A 25,761-nucleotide genomic window follows, 5' to 3' on the forward strand; every position below is an offset into this window, starting at 1 on the left:
AACATAAAATGGTATATTTCTCAATAAATATGAAAAAAGATAGAATAATTTAGTACGTTCAGTGTAATATAAGATTAACGCTAGTTACACTTTAAATATATGTATTTACTTCAAAAATATGTATTTACTTCAAAAATAAAATACACATAAAAATTATTTAGGTAAATAATATGAATAAATAAAGCCTTGGAAAATTTCGTTTGTTTCTCTTGTACATATAAGAACATATTTTCATGTTTTCATTTTTTTTTTTTTTTTTTTTTTACTGTTCATGTTATATTTTTAATAAAATACAAATGTACTATTTGAGTTGTACAAAAATGATCTATACAGTGTTATTTTCATGAAATACCATAGTTTTTATGTACTTAACACAAAAAGGAACAACTTACAAGAAGGGAAAAGTAAACATTTCAACAAAATTAAAAACAACATATTCACGCGCACATTTATATATATATATATATATGCAGATCTTTCTATGCACACATAGATGTACATACGTTTTATCCTAATTTGACGAAATGAATTGAGGAAATCACTAACAATGCTACTTCATTACGTACACAATACCACTTTATGTAATTGTGTAGGATTTTTTTTCTTTTTCAAAAACCGCAAAATTTCACACGTTTGTGCGATTTTACAAATTCGTTATACGCATTAAATATACAAATATAATTATCAAAAGGTGAAACATGTTCATCAGTTACCTACTGATTTTCAATATGAAATGATTATTTTTTTTTATTTTTTTTTTTCCATGAATATAATCATAATAAAATAAGATTTGTTTAATTATATAATACTTTGTTCACACAATAAAATATATGAATAAACAAACATGTAATTTTATAAAAGTTTATATTAATCTGCTTCAATAAACAATTGCGTTTATTATATTAATAAAAAAAAAGTTTATTACACACATGGATATTTCAATTCATATAAATGAAAGTAATACCTTTTTTTTACACCAACAAAGTTGATTGAATAATCATAGGTAACACGACATATAAAAAATATGCAAAGACTTAAGCATACACAAATATATTATATATATATATATATATATATATATATATATGTATACATATATATATGTATACATATCTACTTATGTATCGCACAAAATGATAATGGTACACCTTTTAAAAATTGTGTGCCAGGAGTATACAAAAAAAAAAAAAAAAGGCATAAGATCATGTACAATTAAAAAGTTCAAAAAAAAATAATGAAAAAGAAAAACAATAAAACGACTTAAGGAAAAATAGAAAAAGTTAAGTGGGTAATAGTAAATAATGAAACGATAATTAACACAAAACGGGCAATAGCAGAGAGTCAATGTAAAAGTGTATGTAAGCATTTATGCAAATATATACATGTATTCCAGTGTATATGTATAATATATATTATATTACATATATATATCTATACTCATAAAATTTGCATTCGTTCAATATGCAGTTTCGGCTAATTTTGGTGTATCATAAAATAGCTGACTGTATGAAAATACATGTAAATGTATTATATACATATATATATTTATATGTATGCATATGTATTAATATGTATCATCATATTTATGCATCTCTTTTCGTGCAATTAAAAAAAATTCAAAATTTTCAATTATTTTATGCTAAAAGCGCACTGTGCATACCTGTTTGAGCTGTAATTATTTTATTTTAAAAAGGACAAGTAAAGAATGGTATATCTTTTAGGGGTTTTGAAATATACATATATAATATACATCATACGTATTTATATATATATATATATATATATATATGTATGCAAACATTTATCGTAGCTCTTTTTCCTTAGGCCTACGACAGAAATGTATTGTATATTCGCTATGCACTAAATGGGTACTCGAGTATAAATGTATATATAATATACATATATATATCCATACACATGTAAATGTGTACCTGTGTATGTACTTTTGTATATATAAATAACTAGGTAAGCGAATATGCATAAGGGGGGTATTTTGTAACTGTGTACATATGTATAAGTCATTTATTTTGAAACTGTACGTATGCACGTATATATATACATATGTATGCGCTACGTACTGCAACTATGTATACGAATACAAAATGAAGTTCAACTGTGCATTGGTATATTTACATACAAAAAAATAAATTACGCACATATGATACGCAATTTTAAGAAATATAAATAATTGAATTGATGCAAAAAACAAAAAATTATGCACACACAGCTATATATACCTTTTTCATATTTTATAGGTTATATATATAATATTATACATTTTATATATAATTTTGTACATTTTATATATAATTTTGTACATTTTATATATAATTTTGTACATTTTATATATAATTTTGTACATTTTATATATAATTTTGTACATTTTATATATAATTTTGTACATATTAAATATAATATTGTACATTCTAAATATAATTTTGTACATACTATATATAATTTTATATATATTTTTTTATTTTTTTTTTACATTTTTTTTCATTTTATATATATTTCCTAGTGCGTATGCATATATCAATTCCCATCCATCCATACACTTGCATTATATAAAACTTGAGTCAATAAAATAGCGTACAGGAAAAATATTCAAAGGTATATATATCATTTTTGTGTATGATCAAAATGCACGATTTTAGTAAAAAGATGAATATTATTTATATATAAAATACATTGTAAATCTATAAAAAAAATACCAATTCGTTATATACTTTTTTTTCTTTTTTTTTGCTCATATGAATACAATTTTGTTGCACATACGTATATATATATGTACACAAGTTTATATATATTTATATATATACATATATTTATATATTTATATATATATATACATATATTTATGCATATTTGTGAATGTTTATATATAAATATGTATTTTATATATAAGCGATACCTTTTCTTGAAGACAAAATAATTTCATGCATCATTTTTTTATTTTAAAAACTGATTCATTTTTTTTTTAAATATTAACAATATGTGTACATATGTATATATATATGCATGAAAAAAACGCAAATATATATATTATATATATATATATATATATATATATATATATAAATATACGCACATTATTTTATAAGCATATATATATATATATGTGTATACGTGTACAAGATATAATATTTTTTTATTGGCAATTTTTTACAATATATTTTATAATTTTTTTCGTTTTTTTTTTTTTTTTTTTTAATTCTAAACAATGATATATATATATATATAAAAAAAAAAAAGTATTTTGTAATAAAAAAAGAAAACTTACCCATCATATATAAATAAGTAAATAAATAAATATATTATATATATATATATATATATATATATTGCAAAACTAATTGACAAATTCACTTTATTTTTTTAAATTTCGCAAACACATTTTTTTTGAAAAAGTAATTCTTCATATTTTAAATCAAAATAAGAAAAAAAAGAAAAAAAAAAAAAAAAAAACCCAAGTACAAAAGTATAAAGTTTTATCTTATTTTATTTTTTTAATTTTTTTTTTAAAAAAGAAAATGTCAGCAAAAGGAAAAACTGGTCGAAAGAAGGCTGTGAAGGGAACCTCGAATTCTGCAAAGGCAGGACTACAATTCCCCGTTGGAAGAATTGGAAGATATTTGAAAAAAGGAAAATATGCAAAGAGAGTAGGAGCAGGAGCACCTGTATATTTAGCAGCAGTTTTGGAATACTTGTGTGCAGAAATTTTAGAACTAGCTGGAAATGCGGCAAGAGATAATAAAAAGTCAAGAATAACCCCAAGGCACATACAATTAGCTGTTAGAAATGACGAAGAATTGAATAAGTTTTTAGCAGGTGTTACTTTTGCCTCAGGAGGAGTATTACCAAATATTCATAATGTATTATTACCAAAGAAATCGCAATTGAAATCTGGTGGAACTGCAAATAATGACTATTAAAAAAGAAAGAGTCTTATATAACCTACTTATGAACACTTTTTTGCTGATATGTATAACTTTATATGTGCACCTCTATACATATACATGAATACGTGTACATATACTTGTATATACAGATACATTTTTTTTTTTTAAAAAAAGAAAAAAAAAATAAACTATTTACACGAAATTTGTACATGTATATGCACAAAATTTAGCCATATATGTTAAAATGGAGATATACATATGTACATGAAAAATGTACCAGTGTGTGTACGTGTATATATATATATATATATATATATATATATATATGTATATATATATATATATATATGTGTACACGTATATACGTATATGTATTAAAAGAAAAAAGAGAGAATAAAAGAAAAGACCCTTTTTTTGTTTGATTTTTTTTTTTTTACCAAAATTTTTTCCCTATTCGCTTTATTATAATCTTTTTTTTTTTTTTTTTACCAAATTTTTTTACGTTCTGTTTTTACTTTTTTCCCTTTTTTCTTAAAAAGAGAAAAAAGGGAAATTTTTTAAAATAGAATGTATAAAAAATATTTATAAGAAAAAAGAAAAAAAGTACAAATTTTTTTTTTTTTTTTTATATTTTTAACTCGAAACATTTAAGCACATACAAAGGTTTCACTAGAAGCCATTAAAAAGGACTTTACTTTGGCATAGCTATTATAATTCTCTATGTGTCTACTAACAATATTGTAAGGTTGGAAGCACCTGCGCAGAAGGAAAAAGGAGCTGCTTAACAGGATGCACGTTGCTAAATACACATGCATATGTACATATATATATGTGTTCATACGTGCAGTTGCACCATATAGGGAAAACTCAGTTTGTTCACATGTTGTAATTTTATTGAGGCTTCAAAGTACATACGGAAGGAGTAATACCTTTCCTTTTTTGCTTTAAATGTAAAAAAATTGCGGAATGACGTAGAAAGGGGCCATTCGTGTTTCCAACTTTCAGCGCGATCTGTATACCACACATGTATATATGCGTACATGCGTACATACGTACATACGTACATACATATACAAGTACACATATACATACACACACATATACATACACACACATATACATACACACACATATATATACACATATGTGCTATTTCTTATTTTCTCACAAAAGGAATGAGAGTAGCAGTAGCCTTAGCGACTAATGAACACTTTGCAAAGGCGAAAGTCGTTCATTGTACAAAAGGTCGGAATGAGGGGGATGCACACAAGGATGTTCATGCATGTATGCGCATATGAGTACATAGATATACATATATATGTATATATATATATATATATATGTTTTCATGCAAATAATTGTATATCTTCTTTTTTTGCATATAGTGAAATAACTGCTAAAAGTTTTTCAGTGAGACAAGGGGAACTCATACACATTAACCACTAAGTGTTTTATTTTCCTTTCACTCAAAAAGTCCATTACAACATTAAAAGGAAGGAAAACAAAAGAAAGGAAAACAAAAAGAAGGAAAAACAAAAGAAAGGAAAATAAAAGAAAGGAAAATAAAAGAAAGGAAAACAAAAGAAAGGAAAACAAAAGAAAGGAAAACAAAAGAAAGGAAAACAAAAGAAAGGAAAATAAAACGAAAAAAGACAAAATAATATACTCCTTAATTCATCAAATTATTTTAATAAAAAAAAAAAATATATAATAAAATAAATTATTTTTCCTTTTTTAAGAATTAACAAATGACTTATTATTTGCAATTCCATGAAAACATACGAATGTAAGTAGCTTCAGAGTAATTGTCAAGATCAATACTTGTTAACAAGGCAAACTTGTTTTTTCAATTGTCCTGATGATACGATGAGCCGTTGAATATTTTAGTCCAAAGAGAAATGTATTGCCTGCTAGTACGCGAAATGATGTAGTTCGCGTGTATTATATATATATATATATATATAATGTGCTCGTACGTTTCAACTGCAGTACGCATTGGATTTTACTACGTCTCTTTAATTTGCACAAGGACAATGGTTCATTGATAACATTACCATGCAATATTGCATTGATTATATTTCCTCTTTCAAAGCTCCAAAAAAAAAAAAAAAAAAAAAAAATTGCGTTATGCGTTCATGCATGCTATATTGCATACAAAGATATACATGTGCGTAAAGGTTAGTATATACATTTGCATGTGTCAACTGAGGGGAATAATTATATACGTAGTTCTCAGTATTAACTTGTTCTTACCTTAAAAATTTTGGAAGAAGGAGGAGTAATGCTGCAAATATAGCGTTAATAATGTTCCACTTATTTTCGGAGCAAACATATGTAGCATTAACTGTCGTAAGCGCATTGTCCATTTAACACGCATAAAAATGTAAAGGTGTGCAAACATCAGTATGCTTATATTAATGGGTATATTCTTCGTTCTCTTCATAATTCATTACTAAAATAATTTTTTCAAAAATAGAAAAGTAAATGAAGGTATAGCAATGGCTATAGCGGCAGCAAAAATGAAATACCATTTACGCGCAAAAAAAGTAGATGGTAAGTATATAACTCGACTATTAAAGAATTAAGCCTTTTTACAATGAGAGTATATTGAAACTTGACAACAGTGAAAAATTATTCAAAATAAGGCGCACATTTACTAGCTTGAACGAAACCTTTTTTAATATATAAGAGTTAATGCATGAAATAAAAGTACATCTACATATAATGACAACCTACATTTTGAATTATGAAACTTAAATTAATTTTCCGTTTTCACCTGTGCAGTGGAATATCTTATTAATTAGCTGCTCAATTATACTAATTTTGTAATCTCATCATGGCGATACTCAGAAAATCAAAACGTAATGTGGTTTGCCTGCCACATTTGTATATTGAAGAAACAACAGAAAAGGAATAAGACTGAATTGATAACTAATATCCTTTTTATTTGTTCCATTTGCTAATGTATTACCTTTTCGTATTTATGATCTATTCTTTTCCTTAGAAATGAAAGTTGCTCTCCTTTTTATTCAACATTATCATGAGTTCATAGAGCACATTTATATATATATTACCCCTATTTTTTCACATGATATAATATTGACTATTACTCAGTTTTACTTATAAAAAATATGTTTGCAAAGAGAAAAAAAAAAAAAAAAAAAATAGACCTATCAAAAAGAGTTGTACTAAAACGATAGCATAAAATTGTTGAGCCATTAATGCGCTTTTTTTTCTTAAGCATATAAAAAATTATAATCTTGGTAAACTAGTAGAATTATGAACACATATATTCCAAGGTTTTTATTTCATATGCTACTTCATTTCGTATGGAACTCTCTTTTTTTTTTTTTTTTTTTTTTGAATTGCAAAATTGGGTTATTGAAAGAAGGGTTTGGGAAGAAGAAAAAGATAAAAGTGTAGAAATATATTAAATGGAAAAATAAAAAACAAGCAAGAACAAGTTAGAAAAAAGGAAAACATTACATGTTTGAATGATAAAAGAGTTAATATGATAGTTATAAAAATCTACGGCATGTATAAGGTACATAAATTTATTCATCAAATGCAAAAATGTACTCTTTTCATTGGTAAACATATGTATAAAATGAGTCTATACATTTGTAGAAATATTCATAATTAACAAAAACAAAAGGGATGGTAAGTTTTTATGAATGACAAAGGTGCATTTGAAATTTTTTTTTTTTTTTTCCCGAGCTATACGCTTTTTTTAAAATTAAAAATTAAAAATTAGTGCGTCTTCAGTGATGCAAGCGGCATATGCACATGGTATACATTCTGGGGTAGTTCACATGTAATTGAAGATATGTATGTACCTAAGGGCACATACATATATATATATATATATATATTTCCATTCGTACGTGTATGCATGCATGTATATACATGTATATATGTATATTTATATATGTACGTGTTTGTATATATTTACGTTTAATATATCCACACAACCAAACAGGACCTGAAGGACATGATTACCCCCGAATAACCCGAATGGCCCTCCGCTTTTTCTATGATTTAAATTTCTCCCCAGTACGTAAAGTTCCATGAGATACACAAATTGTAGTTGTTATTTCCTACTTGTGTTATGAAAAAAAATTAATGTTGGTTGAAATTATGTCGTTAATACTTTTCCAAAGAGTTTCACGCTTTTCCACTACTCTCGTAAATAGTTTTGTTTTATTTTCATACAATAACGGGGTTTCCAGTGCTATCTGAACAAGCAAAAAGTACGAAATGGCAAGATGTACGAAATAAAAAAAGTGTATAAAAATGGCATACATCATATAAAAAAGTACAAGTTTTTTTACGGTACTATGCACGCTATTCATAAATGAGGAACTGAACGACTTGCTCCTTTTTCTAAATCGTTCTGGTCAGTTAACCATTCCACTGAAGGTTTGGTAAAAATGCACACAACAGCGTACAGCACGAAGGTAGAATAGGGGATATACATACATACATGCTTGCATACATATATATATATATATATATATATATACATATATCTAACTACGCATCTGCGTATTTATACATATGCATTTGTAAACATTGTATCATATCACCTTTGCAAAGTAAGGACTGCAAAAAACGACAAGGTAATTGCTCTCCTGGAGAAACGATGGTATTTTCTCTACTTTTATGACTGGGCCCAACCATTGCATAAAATTTCTGCAGTCATTTATTGTCGTTTTTTGAGGAAAATTACAAACAACTATTGTCGAGTCTTCATCAAAGTCCTTCGGCTACGTACACAAAATTGTGAGCGTGTTAAATTTGGAACATGTGCGGTAAGGTGTGCAAAGGGGTATAGTACATACCTAAATGTATACATACATACATACATACGCAAATGTATACATACATACATACATACGTAAATGTATACATACATACATACATACGCAAATGTATACATACATACATACATACATACATACGTAAATGTATACATACATACATACGTAAATGTATACATACATATGTATGTATGTATGTATGAGCGTATATACATGTTACTACGCATATATATGTACATTTCTCAACATGCGCACGTACATGCAAAAAATAAATCCCTGTCAAATACACACAGACACATATATATATGTATATATATGTAAATGCAATGGAGGCTCATTTCTCTTTACCGTACCGCAAAAACATTTGTTAGCTTCCTTTCAGATATATTTGATGGGTTTTTTGACTGAGTAACTTTTCTTTTTTGCAATTCCACTGTCCTTAATTTGTTGTAGGACGGGTCCATTGTTAAAAGAAAGTGAGATGAAAACACACAAGCACGAAAAATTAAAATAATTATATACACATATACGTACACATATACGTACACATATACGTACACATATACATACACATATACGTACACATATACGTACACATATACATACACATATACGTACACATATACGTACACATATACGTACACATATACATACACATATACACGCACATATACACGCACATATACACCTACATATATGTTTTCATTTATATATTTGAGTGAAAACGGCCCATTAATTTTTTTTTATTTTTTGTTTGTTCCACTCTTTTCATTTTTTTTTGGTATTTTTTATTTCCTTATTGTAACTTGTTAACATTTTTTTTTTAATTAAGTTATCATGCATTTTGCAAATTATGTCCGATAATTTATGGGCTTTATATTTACACATGAAATTTAACACAAAGGGAAAAAAGTGCAAAAAAAAAAAAAAAAAAAAAAAAAGAAAAAATGAGTAAAAAATGGGGAAGTGAAAACGAACACATGAACAAAAAAGTAGGACCAGAAAACCAGCAAATGCATAAAAAATGATTGAGGAAAAAATAAGAAAAAAATTCCCAAAAAAAAAAAAAAATAACACAAAAAAGAAAAGGAATAGAAAAGGAGTAAAAAGTTAATAAACAAAGAACAATTTATACTACATTTCTGAAGAATTGTAATAATTTTACAAATATATATATATATATATATATATATGTATGTATGTATGTATGTATGTGTGTATGTTTGTGTGTATGTATGCGTGTATGTATGTGTGTATGTATGTATATATTTATGTATACATTCATATTGTTTATACATGGTAAAAAGAAAAAAAACTCTCCTTTATGAACTCGCCTTTTTTTTTTGGTTTATATGGCACTGCTGCTTTCTCATTTAGTAAATTTATAAAAACTATTTTGAAAAAATGAAAGTTCTTCATTTTCATGTACTCGTTCATAACAATTGTCTTTATTTCGAAATAAAAAATTATTACGTCAGTTAAATGGATATATAACCTCACTTAAGAAGTGTGCAATAAAAGTTGGATGCAACTGGGGAAGGGAAACTTAAGGGCACGTGAAACAAAATATGGAAAAAGTACTAATACACGTATATATGTATACGTGTACTTATACATATATGTGCGCATGAATATATATATATATATATATATATATACATACATATTTATGTATGCACATATATTCGTGAGTAGGTAAGTACGCCTTTGCAATTACTGCAACGTTTGAGACGCTTGTGAAACTCATAATATTTGCACATTCCATTATAATAGTTATATAATTTGGCCCTTGCATTTATTTTCGTTAAATGGCTTAATTATTTTACAACGAAATGAAAAAGAATACTTCCAAATAAATTAAGAATATAATTCTACTGACAACTGCCCCATGCTCTGTTGAAATAGTAACATCCTTTTGATAGTACACGTTTTGCGCAGATTTATGGGTACCCCACTAATGTACACAATCGTACATTTGCACAATCGTACATTTGCACAATCGTACATTTGCACATGCGTACATTCACTAAGTAATATTGAAGATACAACTATGTTTTATTAAATAACATCAGGACATGAATATATACAATCGACATTTTTTTTTTTTTTTTTTTTGTTTCTCCCTCTCCCCTATGTGCTACTTGGTTATATCCAATATACTAATTTACAACAGGGAACCAACTCCTTTTGAATATACATTTCATTTTAATTAAAAAAAAGAAAGATTATTCAAAGGTTACGTGATGATTGTCTTTTTTCTTTTTTTTTTTTTTTTTCAAAATAAAGTAAAATCAATTGCGCTATTTAAAATAATGCTTTTTTATTTTAATTTTTTATTATATATTTTTTTAAAGTTTTACATCCTAATAAAAGTAAATACTTTTTTTTTTTTTTTTTTTTTTTTTAATTATGAATACACCATATCAATTTATTTTTTATAATATTTAAATAAAATCAGCATACATACATGTATATATAAATAAATAAATATATATATTATATGCATATGCCTTGGTATATACGTTCATACACACCTACATATGCACCCACATATACACACGCATGTACCTTTACATGTATTTATAATCATGATCATATACTTATACATAAATATATATATATATGTTTATATGCCCATATGTATGCGCATTTATCCGTATATTTATAAAAAAATATTAATATAATTTATACATATATGTAAGTGTATATGTATTTATATGTAAGTGTATATGTATTTATATGTAAGTGTATATGTATTTATATGTAAGTGTATATGTATTTATATGTAAGTGTATATGTATTTATATGTAAGTGTATATGTATTTATATGTAAGTGTATATGTATTTATACGTAAGTGTATATGTATTTATATGTAAGTGTATATGTATTTATACGTAAGTGTATATGTATTTATACGTAAGTGTATATGTATTTATATGTAAGCGTATATGTATTTATATGTAAGTGTATATGTATTTATATGTAAGTGTATATGTATTTATATGTATATGTATATATATACCTTTTAAAACGAGAAAAAAGGGTGAGCAGGGCTTGAAATAAGAAAAGAACAATATAGGTAAATAATGATACGTTTTAAATAAACACAATTATTAAGCATTTAAATAACTCAGACGTCAATATATAAATAGAAACTGCCTTAAACAGCATTTAATAAATAGCTTTTTTTTTTATTTTGTTTACCACCACCCTCCCTTCTTTTCTTTTTTTCTTCGTTTTTTTCCTTTTTTTTTTTTTTTTTCTCTTTTTTTCTATTTTTTTAATATAATTTATAATAATTATTGTTAAATACTTGATGAACAAAACAGAATATTCAAAAAAAACTTATATTAAAAAAACAAAAAAAATACGCATACATTTATGCACATGCAGATATATTGTCAAATACGCGCACGTAACACGCATGCATGGGAATGTGAAACACATATATGCATGCATAATATGCACACACATATACATACATATACATACATATACATATATATATATACGTATGTGTACATACAACTATAAACTATCCCTATATCCTTATCATATTTAGATCTTCACAATAAACGTTAAGCCTTGGCCTTGTTTGCCTTCATGACCTTTGACTCATTTTGTTTGTATGAGGAGAGCTTCTCTTCAATTTCTACAAATAAAAAAAATAAAATAAAAAATGAAAAATCAAAATCGTGCTAAATACCCATTTTGTTAATTTAAAAAATTACAAATGCTTCTACACATGTTACATACGCTAACGGATAGAGCATCAGGTATGCATATATATATATATGTATATATATATATATATATATATATATATATATATATATATATATATATATATGTATGTATGTATGTATGTATGTATGTATGTATGTATGTATGTATGTATGTATTTGCCTCATGCTGCTTTATGTCCACACGGGGCTTACCCTTTAACTTTCCCGCCAAATCAGCCCTTTTGTTTTCCACGTTCTTGACACTCTCATCGCGCTTCTGCTCGTACATAGCTTTCTTTTCATGTAACTTTTGTATACACGAATCTACTTCATCAAAACTCACAGGCGGGTCTATCCCGGCTGTTACAAAATAACAAAGAATGTTCATGTCTAGTTTAAATATTTTTTGTTTATCCTTTTTATTTTTTGTTTTCTTATTTTCGTTTTTTTCGTTTTTTTCGTTTTTCTCGTTTTTTTCGTTTTTTTCCTTCACATCTGTGTTACTGTCTTGTTTATTATTATCCTCGGAAACTTGAACATTTCCATTAACTTTTTTATTTGATGGACCATTTTGCTGTTTTTTTGCCTCATCCAATTTAGCTTCATCTTGTATTTTTTTCAAATAAGCTAGCATATTTTCTATTAATGCTAATTCTTCTCTATATGGCAATAAATCAATATCCTCTAAGTCTTTCTCTAATGATTGTTTTTCCAATTCAAGATTTTTTCTTTCTCTATCTTCTTTCATCTTTTGTTGTTTCTGTTGTAATAAATTTAATTTATAACTCCTATATTGTTGTTTCTTTTCCTCCATCTCTACTGTTATATTACGTCTTTCCATAAAATAATGATTCATTTTTTTTGAATAATTACCACGTAAATTATTAAGTTCATTTAGCTTGTTATTTTTCTCTTGATAACTATTTTGCAATTCTTTTAATTTATTTCTTTCGTTTTTCTTTTCATTTCTCAATTTGTTAATCTGCTCCCTGATAGCATCCATTCTGCTCTTCAAGGGAACTGCAAGGATGGATGTGTGTAGGGGAAAGAATAATACACAAAAGACAAAAAAAAAAAAAAAAAAAAAAAAAAGATTAAGTAGTTTAGATGCTTCTGTGAGGGGAATGGTACAAATAGGGGAGTACCATAAACAATACGCAAATTTACACACCACATAGATATGCACATATGTGTGTATATATACGTACATGTATTTATGAACGCATGTATGAGTGAATAATATATATATATATATATATGTATACACCACATGCACTGTTTTGAGAACACTGAGCAACATCCCATAGTATCTACTCTCTCTTTATGCCTTACCTATCTCCTCGTCGTCGTACTTACTGGCTGCGTTTTCAATTTTGCTGTAGGAAGAGAGGAGTGGCTTGTTCTTATTGAGGGTTAGGATTTGATTGATTAATAATTTTTCTTCTTTTATTGATATAGTTGAAGTCATTAATTTATTTTCTATTTCTCTGACTTTTTTTTCAATATCTTGTTCATTCTCAAATCCAACTTGTTTTTTTAAATTCTGTGCATTTACTCTTAACTCCCTTTTATGTTTTTGTCTTTTTTCAATATCGTCTAAAATATTTCTTCTTTCATTTTCTAATTTATCAATTTCATGTTGAAAAGAATCTATTCTTGATACTATGTCCTTTTTCTTTTTGTTGTACTCCTCTCTTCCTTTGCTAGCGACTTTTATTTCCTTCTGCAAGTTATCCTATAACGGAAATGGGGAAGGGGGAGGGGGGAAATAGTACAACAAAACAATGTAGTAAGTGGTGAGAGTTTAACAAATAATCAATAAGTTACACGGTGAGTGGTAATACTAATGCAATGCACCATGAACAATAAACAACATGTATTACAAGCAAATATTTAAAATGTGGAAATAAAACTAATACGCATCAAAGAATACATATGAAATGTGAACGCATGCAAACAGTCAAACAGTTATCATTAAAATGGGGGTACAATGAGTGAAACAAGAATAAAATAAAAACAAAAAACAAAAAGAATAACACCTGTAACTGTAACGACAAATGCTGCACAACACCTAGGAGTATGTGCATACTTTCAATAATTATTGAGCTTTCAAAACTCGACAGTTTTGGTTGTTACACATTTACCATACGACTTATTCGTTTGACACATGTACAAATCAGAATTAACGAAAAAACAAAAGACTTCACACAAAAATGGGAGCACAATATATATGCACATATATGTATGTGTGCATACAAAAATACGTGTGTACGTATGCTTATATGCACAAATACGCGATTCTTAACACCTTACAATTTTCTTTTTAATTTCATCGATGGACTCCGATATATTCCCCAGCTTTTCATTATAGGCATCGAAATCGGGTTTCTCTACTTTTATTTTTTCTGCTTCCGTCATCTTTTAAAATTATTATTTCAAAGAAAAGAAGCCAAAAGAGGAGAAAAGGAACGAAAAGAATAGAAATGAAACAAAAGCACACGAAAATGGAAAAAAAAAAATTTGAAAAAATAATCTTTCCCTAAAAATACAATATTTCACTACAGAAGATTTTTTCTTTATTTATCAAACACATTGGTAATTTTTATCAAACGTTATGTCGACAATGTACTGAATGCAAATCGTGTGAAAGTGTTAACGTATATGAACTTCTTTATATAAATATTAGCTGAGAAAAAAAAAAAAAAGAGAAATTTTTTTTACAAGTAAAATTAAAACAAAAATACATTCATATTAATGCACGAACAATTAACACGAACATATAACACTAACACATAACACACGCATATAACACTAACATATAACACACGCATATAACACTAACACATAACACACGCATATAACACTAACACATAACACGAGCATATAGCACTAACAATTAACACGTCATTTCACACGATCATTTTTAGCTTTGATCTTGAACAGTTGCTTCTTATCACGCTGTGCATATACTTGTATGCACGTACATATGTTTATAACGTGTTTAACTGGGGAATCTACAAAAAATGCGCACATACGTTCGTTCTCTTTTATATTACCAAAAACAAAAGTTAAAACATCCCTTTACATTAAAAAAATATAAAAATCATAAAATAATAAACAATTATTCTAAAATGGTTTTATACATACATACATATATATATATATATATATATATATATATATATATATATATATATACTTCAATCAGTGGATAAAAATTGCTTTCTCCTTTTCTGTTTTACTATTATACATATATATATAAAACATAATTATGTTTCGGGGATATGTAACACCTTTCATAGAAAACAGAAATATACATACTTTTTTTTTTTTATATATTTTAATACAAATAATTAAAGAAGTAATTGTTATTACGCTTACAAAATTTAAGTTCACATCATATACATACATACATGTATACATTTAAATGAATATATATATATATATATTAACATGTAAACATAAACGTATATATGCATACATATACAAACGATTTATTAAAACATTTACAAATATATATGTATATATACGTATATGCATATATATGTGTTTATATAGTCATATACAATATTACTGCATTAAAGATATATGCGTACACGTAAAAGTATGCAAATGGGTAAGGGGGTAGTAGTGGTAAGAAAAAATAGTATACGGGAAGGGATAGCTTAAGCGAATATAAAAATAAAAAGGTGTTGCTATATAACATTTTAAAACAAAACATTAAGTAAAAATTCTATACAGTTAAAAAAAAAAAAAAAAAAATTATAATTATTTGTATTATATATTATATAAATATATATGCATATATATGCGTATATGTACATGTGCATAATTATTATTGAAATAAACTTCGACAATTTTGATGTAAAAAAAAAAAAAAAAAAAAAAAAAAAAAATGTTAATAGAACTACAGCATAAAATTAGCGCAAAATTAAACTAATCGTGCATAAAAATATGCATACATGCATAATACGTACATACATACATACATATGAAAGTATATATATTACAATATTTTTAAAAAATTTAATATTATACCTTTATACATATCATACAATCATATATTGTTATACACTTGTGTACATATACTTATATATATATATATGTACATATATATATATATGTATATATATATATATATATATATATATATGTATTCGTATATGCATTAAGTTATACTACTTTTGAATTATGTATATACTCCTAACACCCGTATGTTTTTCTACCCAAAAATTTTTACTCATTGGTAAAAAATTTCCTGTAAACAAGGGGGCAAAATGTGTACATAATAAAATATATACAAAAATATATACATATATATAAATATATATTCATGTAAATATACATATACAAATACGTATACATATATGTACTTATATATACATACACAAAAACATATACATGTACATATACCTAAACGTGTATATTATTTTATACTCATATCTCATAATGTACAAACAAATAATTTCAAGTGCTTAGCTATATACTCTTGTGATAATTTTTCGTATCATTTTAACTGAACAGTATTTTAATAAAATGTACAAAATTGATATGCAGATGAATATCAACAAATTATTTTTTTTTTTGAAGTTAATTATTTTTTTTATATGTTTATTTTATTTTATACAAATTGCACTTTTCTATGTAAATGTAAGTACTAAATTTTGATTTAATCACTTGGTAATAAATTTCAGGGGACAATATAGTCTATAGTATTTTTCCATTGTTTCAAATCGAAATGACTTCTTCTAATTACTTTATATATACATATGAAAAAAATTAAGAAATACATAAATAAAAAAGGAAAAGAAGAAAAAAAAAAAAAAAAAAAAAAAAAAAAAAAAAAAAAAAAAAAAAAAAAAAAAAGAAAAAAAAAAAGGAAAAATCTTTTAGCTAAAATTTTTACGTGAAAGAGCAAAAATATGGCCCATGTTCTGTAGTATTATACATTGCATAAAAATGTTTTATGTCCACTTTTTATGCATTTTGGTAGTCATTTATACAAAGGAATAATACATAAGTACACGTACATATGTACGCATACATATGTGTATGTGCATATATACATACATATATATATATATGCCTATGTATTGTTAGCATTTTTCTATACATTTAATACATAGATCATAACCCAAGAAGAGGCCTTAAAAAATATAATTTATTACCTTGTTATTTGTATTTTTTAAAACATAAATTAATGGATGATAAAATATACGTACTTGAAAGCTCCATTAACTTTACCTTGTATGCACGAAATTGTACAAGTACAACGAATATATAGTAGTATACATGTATAGAGATTTTTTTTCGGATTTAAAATTAAGAAAAAGAACACCTTGTCGAACGTACGTCCGTGTATACATATGTACATGAACACATAAGTGTATACATACCTACAAACTTACGTAGGTACATACATATGTACATATATATTTATAATGCAGAGGTATTAAGCTTATGTGCAATGGTTATCATTTTTTTTTAATCTTCATTTTATAAATTGCTTGGGGAAAAAATAGTATAAAGTAAAACGAAAAAATGAAAATAAAAAAGATTACGAGTTAAATTCGCCGCAATAGTATCCATTCATTATGCCATTAATATATGAAATTCTGTCATATAAATGAAAATATATAAATCTTGCTAAAAGAGAAAATCAAAAAAAAAAAAAAAATGAAGAACGAATTTAAACAAATGTGAGTAGTACACACCTTTGTATGTCATATCCTGTTTTTAATTTAATCAACGCAAAAAAGAAAGAGGAAAAACCATTTATTTTACAAAACAGTACATTCACATATATATTATATACATATCTATATATAATATATATACACACGTAAGTAAAACTAAGATAGTAAATATTGCCATTTTGTGTATGCTCGTAAACCCATTATATAATTTTTATACTGCCATTTTGCATATGCGCGTAAACCCATCAAAATAATTAACGTAGACACACGCAGTATACCGAGCAATAACCTCAATACGCATTACACATTGTTAACCGTGTAAAGTTATGATGAGACTACAACCTTTTACCCATTCTACTCATTCCCTTTGTGGGAAAAGGACAAACATTTGCGATTAACATTTTTTTAGAAGTCATATATTAAAAATTTGTTTTTTTTTAAAAAAAAAAAAAAAAAAAAGACAAAAAAAACAATGAAAAAAATAAACAAAAATGTCAACAAATGATACATTAAAAAAAACGATACTTTAAAACAAGGGGTTTAATTACATATCAAAATTTAATTATTTTTAAAAACGTAAAAACTTGCAAGGGGCGGAACGTATACATATACATACGAAAACGTATATATATGCGATATATGTGTGTGCATAAATGTATGTTGTACATATAATGCTTGCAAGCTTTATTTATTTTTTATAAGATATATCTCAAATATTTTGTTCAGGTAATTATTTAAATGTTTGATACTGGACACAACTGATATCTGACACCTGAACAGGACAGGAAAAAAAAAAAAAAAAAAAAAAAAAAAAAAGACGACATATAATGTGTGTGCATGTGTGTATGCACACATAAGAATATTATTAAAGAAATAAGCATACAAATAGATGTACAATTAACATACATTGTATATAAAATAAATGCGCACGTTAATTCCATCTATGTGAAATAGTTATATATCAATTAAATATATCACTTAAAATGTACATGTTCATAAACATTACATCATCTAATAAACATACCCTTTTACTTCGTGTCGAATCTTTACTAAAATTAAAATTTTGTTTTCATTATTCGTAACTGGAAAGTGTATATATCCCGATGCGCACAACATTGATCCAATCTGGGCATAAAAGAAAAGAAATAATAAAATTAAATATAACTAAATAAAACAAAACTAAACAAAATTAAATATAATTAAACAAAATTAAATATAATTAAATAAAATAGCACAAGTAATAACTCATGCACGAGTTCATGCGTACAATAGGTACTTATATGCACATATTTTACACTATGCCTCTGACTTCTCCCTTTTTTTTTTTTTCTTCCTATTCTCTATCATATTTCTCTCTTATTACCTTCAAAATGTAGAAATTAAAAGCGTTAATTAAATAGTTTAAGAAATATTTTTTGGAAAATTTTGGCACACCCATAATAATATCTTCATTATGAACTTGTGTAAGTGCCTTCCAATAAATTTTAAAAGTTGCCTCATTCATTTTATTCTCTCTAATAAATCTTGTAATAAGGATTGGGAGTTTCACAGAAAAGCTCGCGTTCTATATCAAGAAATAAGGAGAGAGGGGGGGGGGTATAAATAATTGCATATATGTGTCTTGCGCGTTTGTAGCATTAAAAAGTGTATGTGCATAGGTATGTATGTACGTATGTATGCACGTATCTATCTACGTATGTAGTATGCACGTATGCGCGTACATATCGCGCATTTACGTGCGTGCCCTCACCGATGACATAGGCGTAATAATGTTGAAGTAAATACTGGGAATATTGTAAAAAATGTCTGATATGGTAATAATAATTTTATAAATGTACACACTATGGCTGTCTATTTTTTCATTGTTTGCACTCTTTTGTTCCTTGATACTCATTTGTTCACAGTCTTCTATATTGATGCTGAAGAAAGGGGAAAACGGAAACGCATAACGAGAATGTTTACGTACACATGTACTGCATTGTGTGCGTTGCATTATGTTCGTTGTATGTATCTGTTATATAGATGTACGTGCTGTGTATATGTGTTTGCGCATTCGTCGTGTACAAACACATTCGACTGCGGCAAATTGCACACATGCGCAGTGCGCAAAAATATAAACATATAAGACTGCACAAGATGAACTGAAGGCATTTTTCTGAACATGTTCATAATTTTTTCCCGCACAATATACCTGCTCAAGTTAACCACGGCTTTCGAAATATTTTTTATATAAAAATTTAGTACAGCTTTATTTTCTTGATATTTTTGCTTTACCAGAATTGATATGATGTTATTTTTAAAAAATAAAGATTTATCTAACAAGCATGCATTAAACCATAAATCATTAATATTATTCGCTTTTTGTAAACACAAAATTTTAAATAATTTTTCATTATCATCTGTATTTTCGCTCGAATATTTAGAATTATGACTAGAGATACTGGATGATTTTTTAGAGTTATACGAAGAAGCATTTGATCCCTTACGTACTTTTTTCTTATTATAATTCTCTTCTGATGAATCATACGAAAATTTATTATTTGAATAATCATCACTTGCACTCTCATTATCATTGTCATCTTCCTCATTATCCTTATAATTTTTCTCGTATTTCCATGCTCTGTTGTTTCTATCGCGATGCTGCTTTTCAAATTTGAGAAAATTCTCTTTCTCGTTGAAGTCAATGACTGTGTGCCTAAGTACCAAAAAAAAAAAAAAAAAAAAAAAAGGGGGGGGAAGCAAAACGACATGAACAGAAATGAAAAGGAGCGATGATATGATAATATGGAGAAGATATGATAATATGGAGAAGATATGATAATATGGAGAAGATATGATAATATAGAGAAGATATGATAATATAGAGAAGATATGATAATATGGCGATGATATGATAATATGGCGATGATATGATAATATGGCGATGATATGATAATATGGCGATGATATGATAATATGGCGATGATATGATAATATGACGATGATGTGGTGATATGACGAGTCAAGTTGTTCCCACAGGAAAATAACACACATGTGCAGACATATGCACAACACACATAACCACGTACATATATGCACATTCACATCTGTATATATACATGCAAGTACCCCAGCAAACGAGTACCCACATAGAAGGGGCATGTTTCCCGCTTACTTGTTCTTCTCTAGAAGGCGCTTAATCAGAAAATTCTCGTGCACTTTTTTCACGTTATAGAGTGGCATATTTTTGAGCAAATAGTTAAACATGCTAACATTGTTGAGGTTGCATAAATTTAAGAATTCACAAGCCCTAGTTTGTAATTCCAAATCTGGATGGTTAATGCAACTATTGAGTATTTTTTTAATATTGAGCATAAGTGTATTATCATAAAAGACCATTTTCATCATTGCCATTAATATTACACATTTGGTATGGGAAGAGCCGAAAGCGAAATATTTTTCTAAAATTTTTAGCTGATCCTTCATGGGTATTTTGTCTTTAATCAAATATCCAAATGAACCAATAATATATGAACATAAATGAATAAGCAATTCTATTTTTATAAAATTATCGGACAGATATTTATAGCATTTCATAGCTGCATATATCTGTACCTTTTGCTCTCCTTTATTCTTACCACTACTCGGGCTACTACCTATATTGCTATTACTGCCGCTAGTGCCATTAATATCGTTAATATTACTATTAATATTATTATTGTTATTACTGATACTGTTACTGTTACTGTTACCGCTTTTGTTATTTCCGCTTTTGTTGTTTCCGCTACTATTAGCTGCACAACTGCTACTATCACCGGAAATTTCTCGCTTGAAGGATTTAAAGTTTTTTTCATTTTGGACAAAACCTGTAATAATTTGAACCAAACGGAACCATACCTCCTGAAAAATATACTTATGTGTAATCTCGATCATCTTATATATCACATCGAAATACCACGTAAGATCAGGCGAGAAATTTTCTGCAAGTATGGATATTTTTATTATTATTTCGTTTTGTATATAGGGATCGATATAAGGTAAATGATGAAGAAAAACATTAATTAACAATTTCCAATTGTTATGATTACACATATTAAAAAGAATATTAAATGTTTGTAGCTTTATAGTTATATCATCATTGTTTAGTAGATTTACTAAATGCATAACATGTGCTTCAAGCATTTTATAAATTTTTAGATTCATTTTTAATTTTGATAAACTATTTAGAATTACATAATTAATATTAGATTTCTTTGTATCAAATGAAGTTGTTATTAAACATATAATAATATCTCTATTTCTATCCTCTATTTTGTCATCCAAGAAATTATATAAATTTGAACATTCATATATAATTCCATATTCTATATATATAGCACTTTTTTCATTTCTAAATTCTTCTTTTCCTTTTTTATTATTTAAATAAAAATTATTTTTTGTAAAACTTTTTCTAAATATATTCTTACTCCCACTCACATTGTAGTTAATACTGCTACTGTTCTGTTTCCTCAAGTGCACATTAAAATCATCGTTAATTTTTCCCTGCAACTTTTTATACGGCTTACTAATAATTTTGTATAATATATCGTTAATATTGTTTATAGTTGTTTGGGATAAGTTATGAATGTCATACAACTGTATCATTTGTAGACATTTTATTAGTAAAAATGGATATCTAAATTGACTATAATAAAATCCCTCATCAATTTTTAAATTATCATCAAGTATTAAATACAATACATTTAAAATGTAATGAATGTATTTGTTGATATATTTTTTTATTTCATAATAATTAACTTCTTCATAATTAAATGAACACTCAGATTCGATTTCTAAAATTTTGTCCACTTTTTTTAAATCATTATATACAAAATTTTGCTCATTTAGTAATGACGTTGATTTATATTTTTTTTTTAAATCATCTTTAATATTTAATGAAAACCGTTTACTACTTGAATTACTTGAATTATTACTTTCTATTTTTAAATCATCTTTATTAAATAAGTCATCACTTTCATCATTCATACTTTTTTTCTTTTCTTCTTTTTTTCTATAATAATATAAAGATTCATATTTTTGAAAAACTAATATAATTACATATATTAAATTTAGATATGCAAATACATTGAACATATTTATTTCGTTTAAATTTTGATCTAAAAATTTAAAAATTTCCAAATCATTTTTACTATCAAGTAGTAAGTCATGCCTCTTTTTATATATATTAGCTAAACAGAGAAAAGCTTTCTTCCTAATATTTGGTTTATATATATAATTCGATGTTACTATATGGAATATATCATCATATAAATTTTCTACTATAAGCCCATTAATTTTTTGACTAGCAAAATGTAAAGCTAAGAAATTTACTTTCTCATCATTATTTTTTATATCTAACTTTACAGTACTTACCATCATATTTAACATTTCATTATTTTCATTTATTAGTAATGATAAAGCTGTGTAACCACAATACTTATCACTAAAGTTGTTACTACTTATCAATTTTATTATGTCCAAATAGGATAACGATATCCCATACCCTAATATATGACAGTATATTAATTTCCATATATACTTCTTCCTCTTATAATTTGTTATATTCTTTTCATTAAATTTCTTTTTTATCTTTATAATCTCTTGCAACACTTTCTTCTCCTCTTCCTCCCTGCACTTGCAGTTCCGTATATCGTCAATGAAACAGTATAGCCCCTTTATGTTGTGCTTGATCATTTTATCCCGTTACTTGTTTGATGGATGCCTCTGCTGCGGTTGCTTCCAGTGCGACTGTCTATACTTATGACTGTCTTTACCGTAACTATCCCTTCCTACTTTGTTATCCCTATGGCATTATCATCAACCTTCTTCCAACTACTCGTGGGGGCGGATGCGTTTATACATTTGCACATGTGCGCATATAAATGAAATGAACAGGCAAATAATGCAAAATGGGCAAAAAAGGCAAAAAAGGCAAAATAGGCAAAAAAAGCAAAATGGGCTAAAATTTCCTATCACATTTGTACGTGCACACACATACATATATTCACGCAGAGTTACATATGTATGTATCTACTATACTGCGGAGGAGGCAACTCCAATATTCACAAAATCAATAAACTTTCAAATTCTTACAAAAAAGGGTCAACATGTACGACGTAAAGGTAAAAAAAAAAAAAATATATATTTACTTTGCACGCTTATGTAATTTAAATACACAAATATAAATACACACATATATATGTATACGCACATGAATATTCTCGCATAAATATACATACATGTAAGCAAATGCTCGGAATAAGTCAGTAACGGATATAAACAGAAAACATTCTTTAAAGCAAAACGTTTTAATATAAAAAAAAATAATAAATAAATAAAAAAAAAAAAAAAAAAAATCATATCAAAAACATATTATTATATATCATAACATATCATTAAAAATCATATCAAACCATATAATACCATAACATATCATACCATTACATGCAATAATTTGTGTGTGAAATAGTGTGTTACTATATATATATTAATGTAAACGTGCGTTAAAGAAATTTGTCAAGAAGAAAATAAAATTAATCATGGATCTTTGACATAATAAAAGAAAAACAAAAATATATATATATATATATATATATATCAAAATTTTTACCTTTTACGAATAAAATATACTCATATGATCATATTTGTTCACATGTATACACACATACAAATATGAATAATATACCCTATAAGTACTCACACGTATATATTTATACTACGCAATTACATATATAAATACACGGAAACACATATTTATTTGTTAATAATGACAGGAACAATATGTATTTAATCTTCGTTTGTAAAAAGCGGATGCATCTACACCTTTTAGAACATGTAGCACAAAATTATGAAAAAAAAAAAAAAACATGAAAATATAAATATATATACAAATAAATAAATAAAATATAAACAGAAAAAAAAATACATTCTCAAAATTCTTTCTATTTAACTGTGCTGCGAATGTATTTGTCAAATTAATTAGCTTTATAAATTATACATATATTAAAAATATATATATACATTTTTGACTATAAAAAAAGACTGAACTCGTTTTAAAATTTATCATTTTGCATAAGAGTGTATAAAAAGGATTACTCAAAAATTGCTATTCTAATAATAATTTCGCACCAGTATGGTACTTCCTCAACATAATTATAGGAAAAACGTCAGTAATGAAGAATAAACAACAAATACATAAAACGAAGCACAATAAAGCAAAATGAAGTAAAATGAAGCAAAATGAAGCAAAGTGAAGCACAATTAAGCAAAGTGAAGAGCAAAAAAATTATCTTTTTATATTATGTTTTTTTCATTGTTCATTTTATGGCATCCTGTTTTTAAACGTAGGTTAACAATAATGTACATAAAATAATTTTCATTTCGCTTTAATCGTAAGTAAACACGTATAAACAATACTTCACTTCCTATAGCATAATATATTTTCATTTATAGCAAATAAGAAAGAAAAAAAAAAGAAAAAAAGGACGCTGTAAAACATAGGCAAATTCTTTCATAAACAGTTATAAAAAAAGATTTTACTATTTAGTTTCATTTATTTTTATTTTATTCCTTTTTATTTTATTCCTTTTTATTTTATTCCTT

General features: G+C 26.2%; 4 protein-coding genes across 4 annotated transcripts; 1 reads left to right on the forward strand and 3 right to left on the reverse strand.

Annotated features, from left to right (window-relative positions):
* Window positions 1-3,530: 3,530 nt before the first annotated feature.
* H2A (histone H2A, putative) lies at window positions 3,531-3,932 on the forward strand (the record flags this gene model as incomplete). The annotated part of the gene is made up of 1 exon (XM_029006122.1): window positions 3,531-3,932. One exon carries the CDS (start codon window positions 3,531-3,533, stop codon window positions 3,930-3,932), a length of 402 nt encoding a protein of 133 aa, XP_028862643.1.
* Window positions 3,933-8,005: 4,073 nt separating this feature from the next.
* On the reverse strand, window positions 8,006-9,183 carry PmUG01_11045900 (conserved Plasmodium protein, unknown function; the record flags this gene model as incomplete). Its single annotated transcript, XM_029006123.1, has 3 exons — window positions 8,006-8,134; window positions 8,486-8,665; window positions 9,073-9,183. The coding sequence occupies 3 exons, from the start codon at window positions 9,181-9,183 to the stop codon at window positions 8,006-8,008; spliced, it is 420 nt and encodes a 139-aa protein (XP_028862644.1).
* Window positions 9,184-12,298: 3,115 nt separating this feature from the next.
* PmUG01_11046000 (conserved Plasmodium protein, unknown function) lies at window positions 12,299-14,863 on the reverse strand (the record flags this gene model as incomplete). The annotated part of the gene is made up of 4 exons (XM_029006124.1): window positions 12,299-12,372; window positions 12,659-13,465; window positions 13,778-14,180; window positions 14,759-14,863. The coding sequence occupies 4 exons, from the start codon at window positions 14,861-14,863 to the stop codon at window positions 12,299-12,301; spliced, it is 1,389 nt and encodes a 462-aa protein (XP_028862645.1).
* A 3,962-nt stretch (window positions 14,864-18,825) lies between these two features.
* PmUG01_11046100 (AP-2 complex subunit alpha, putative) lies at window positions 18,826-23,853 on the reverse strand (the record flags this gene model as incomplete). The annotated part of the gene is made up of 6 exons (XM_029006125.1): window positions 18,826-18,913; window positions 19,166-19,266; window positions 19,505-19,705; window positions 19,892-20,060; window positions 20,333-20,836; window positions 21,296-23,853. 6 exons carry the CDS (start codon window positions 23,851-23,853, stop codon window positions 18,826-18,828), a joined length of 3,621 nt encoding a protein of 1,206 aa, XP_028862646.1.
* Window positions 23,854-25,761: the final 1,908 nt, after the last annotated feature.

Source organism: Plasmodium malariae (genome assembly GCF_900090045.1).
Source record: "Plasmodium malariae genome assembly, chromosome: 11".
In the NCBI taxonomy this organism is placed as follows: Eukaryota; Apicomplexa; class Aconoidasida; order Haemosporida; family Plasmodiidae; genus Plasmodium; species Plasmodium malariae.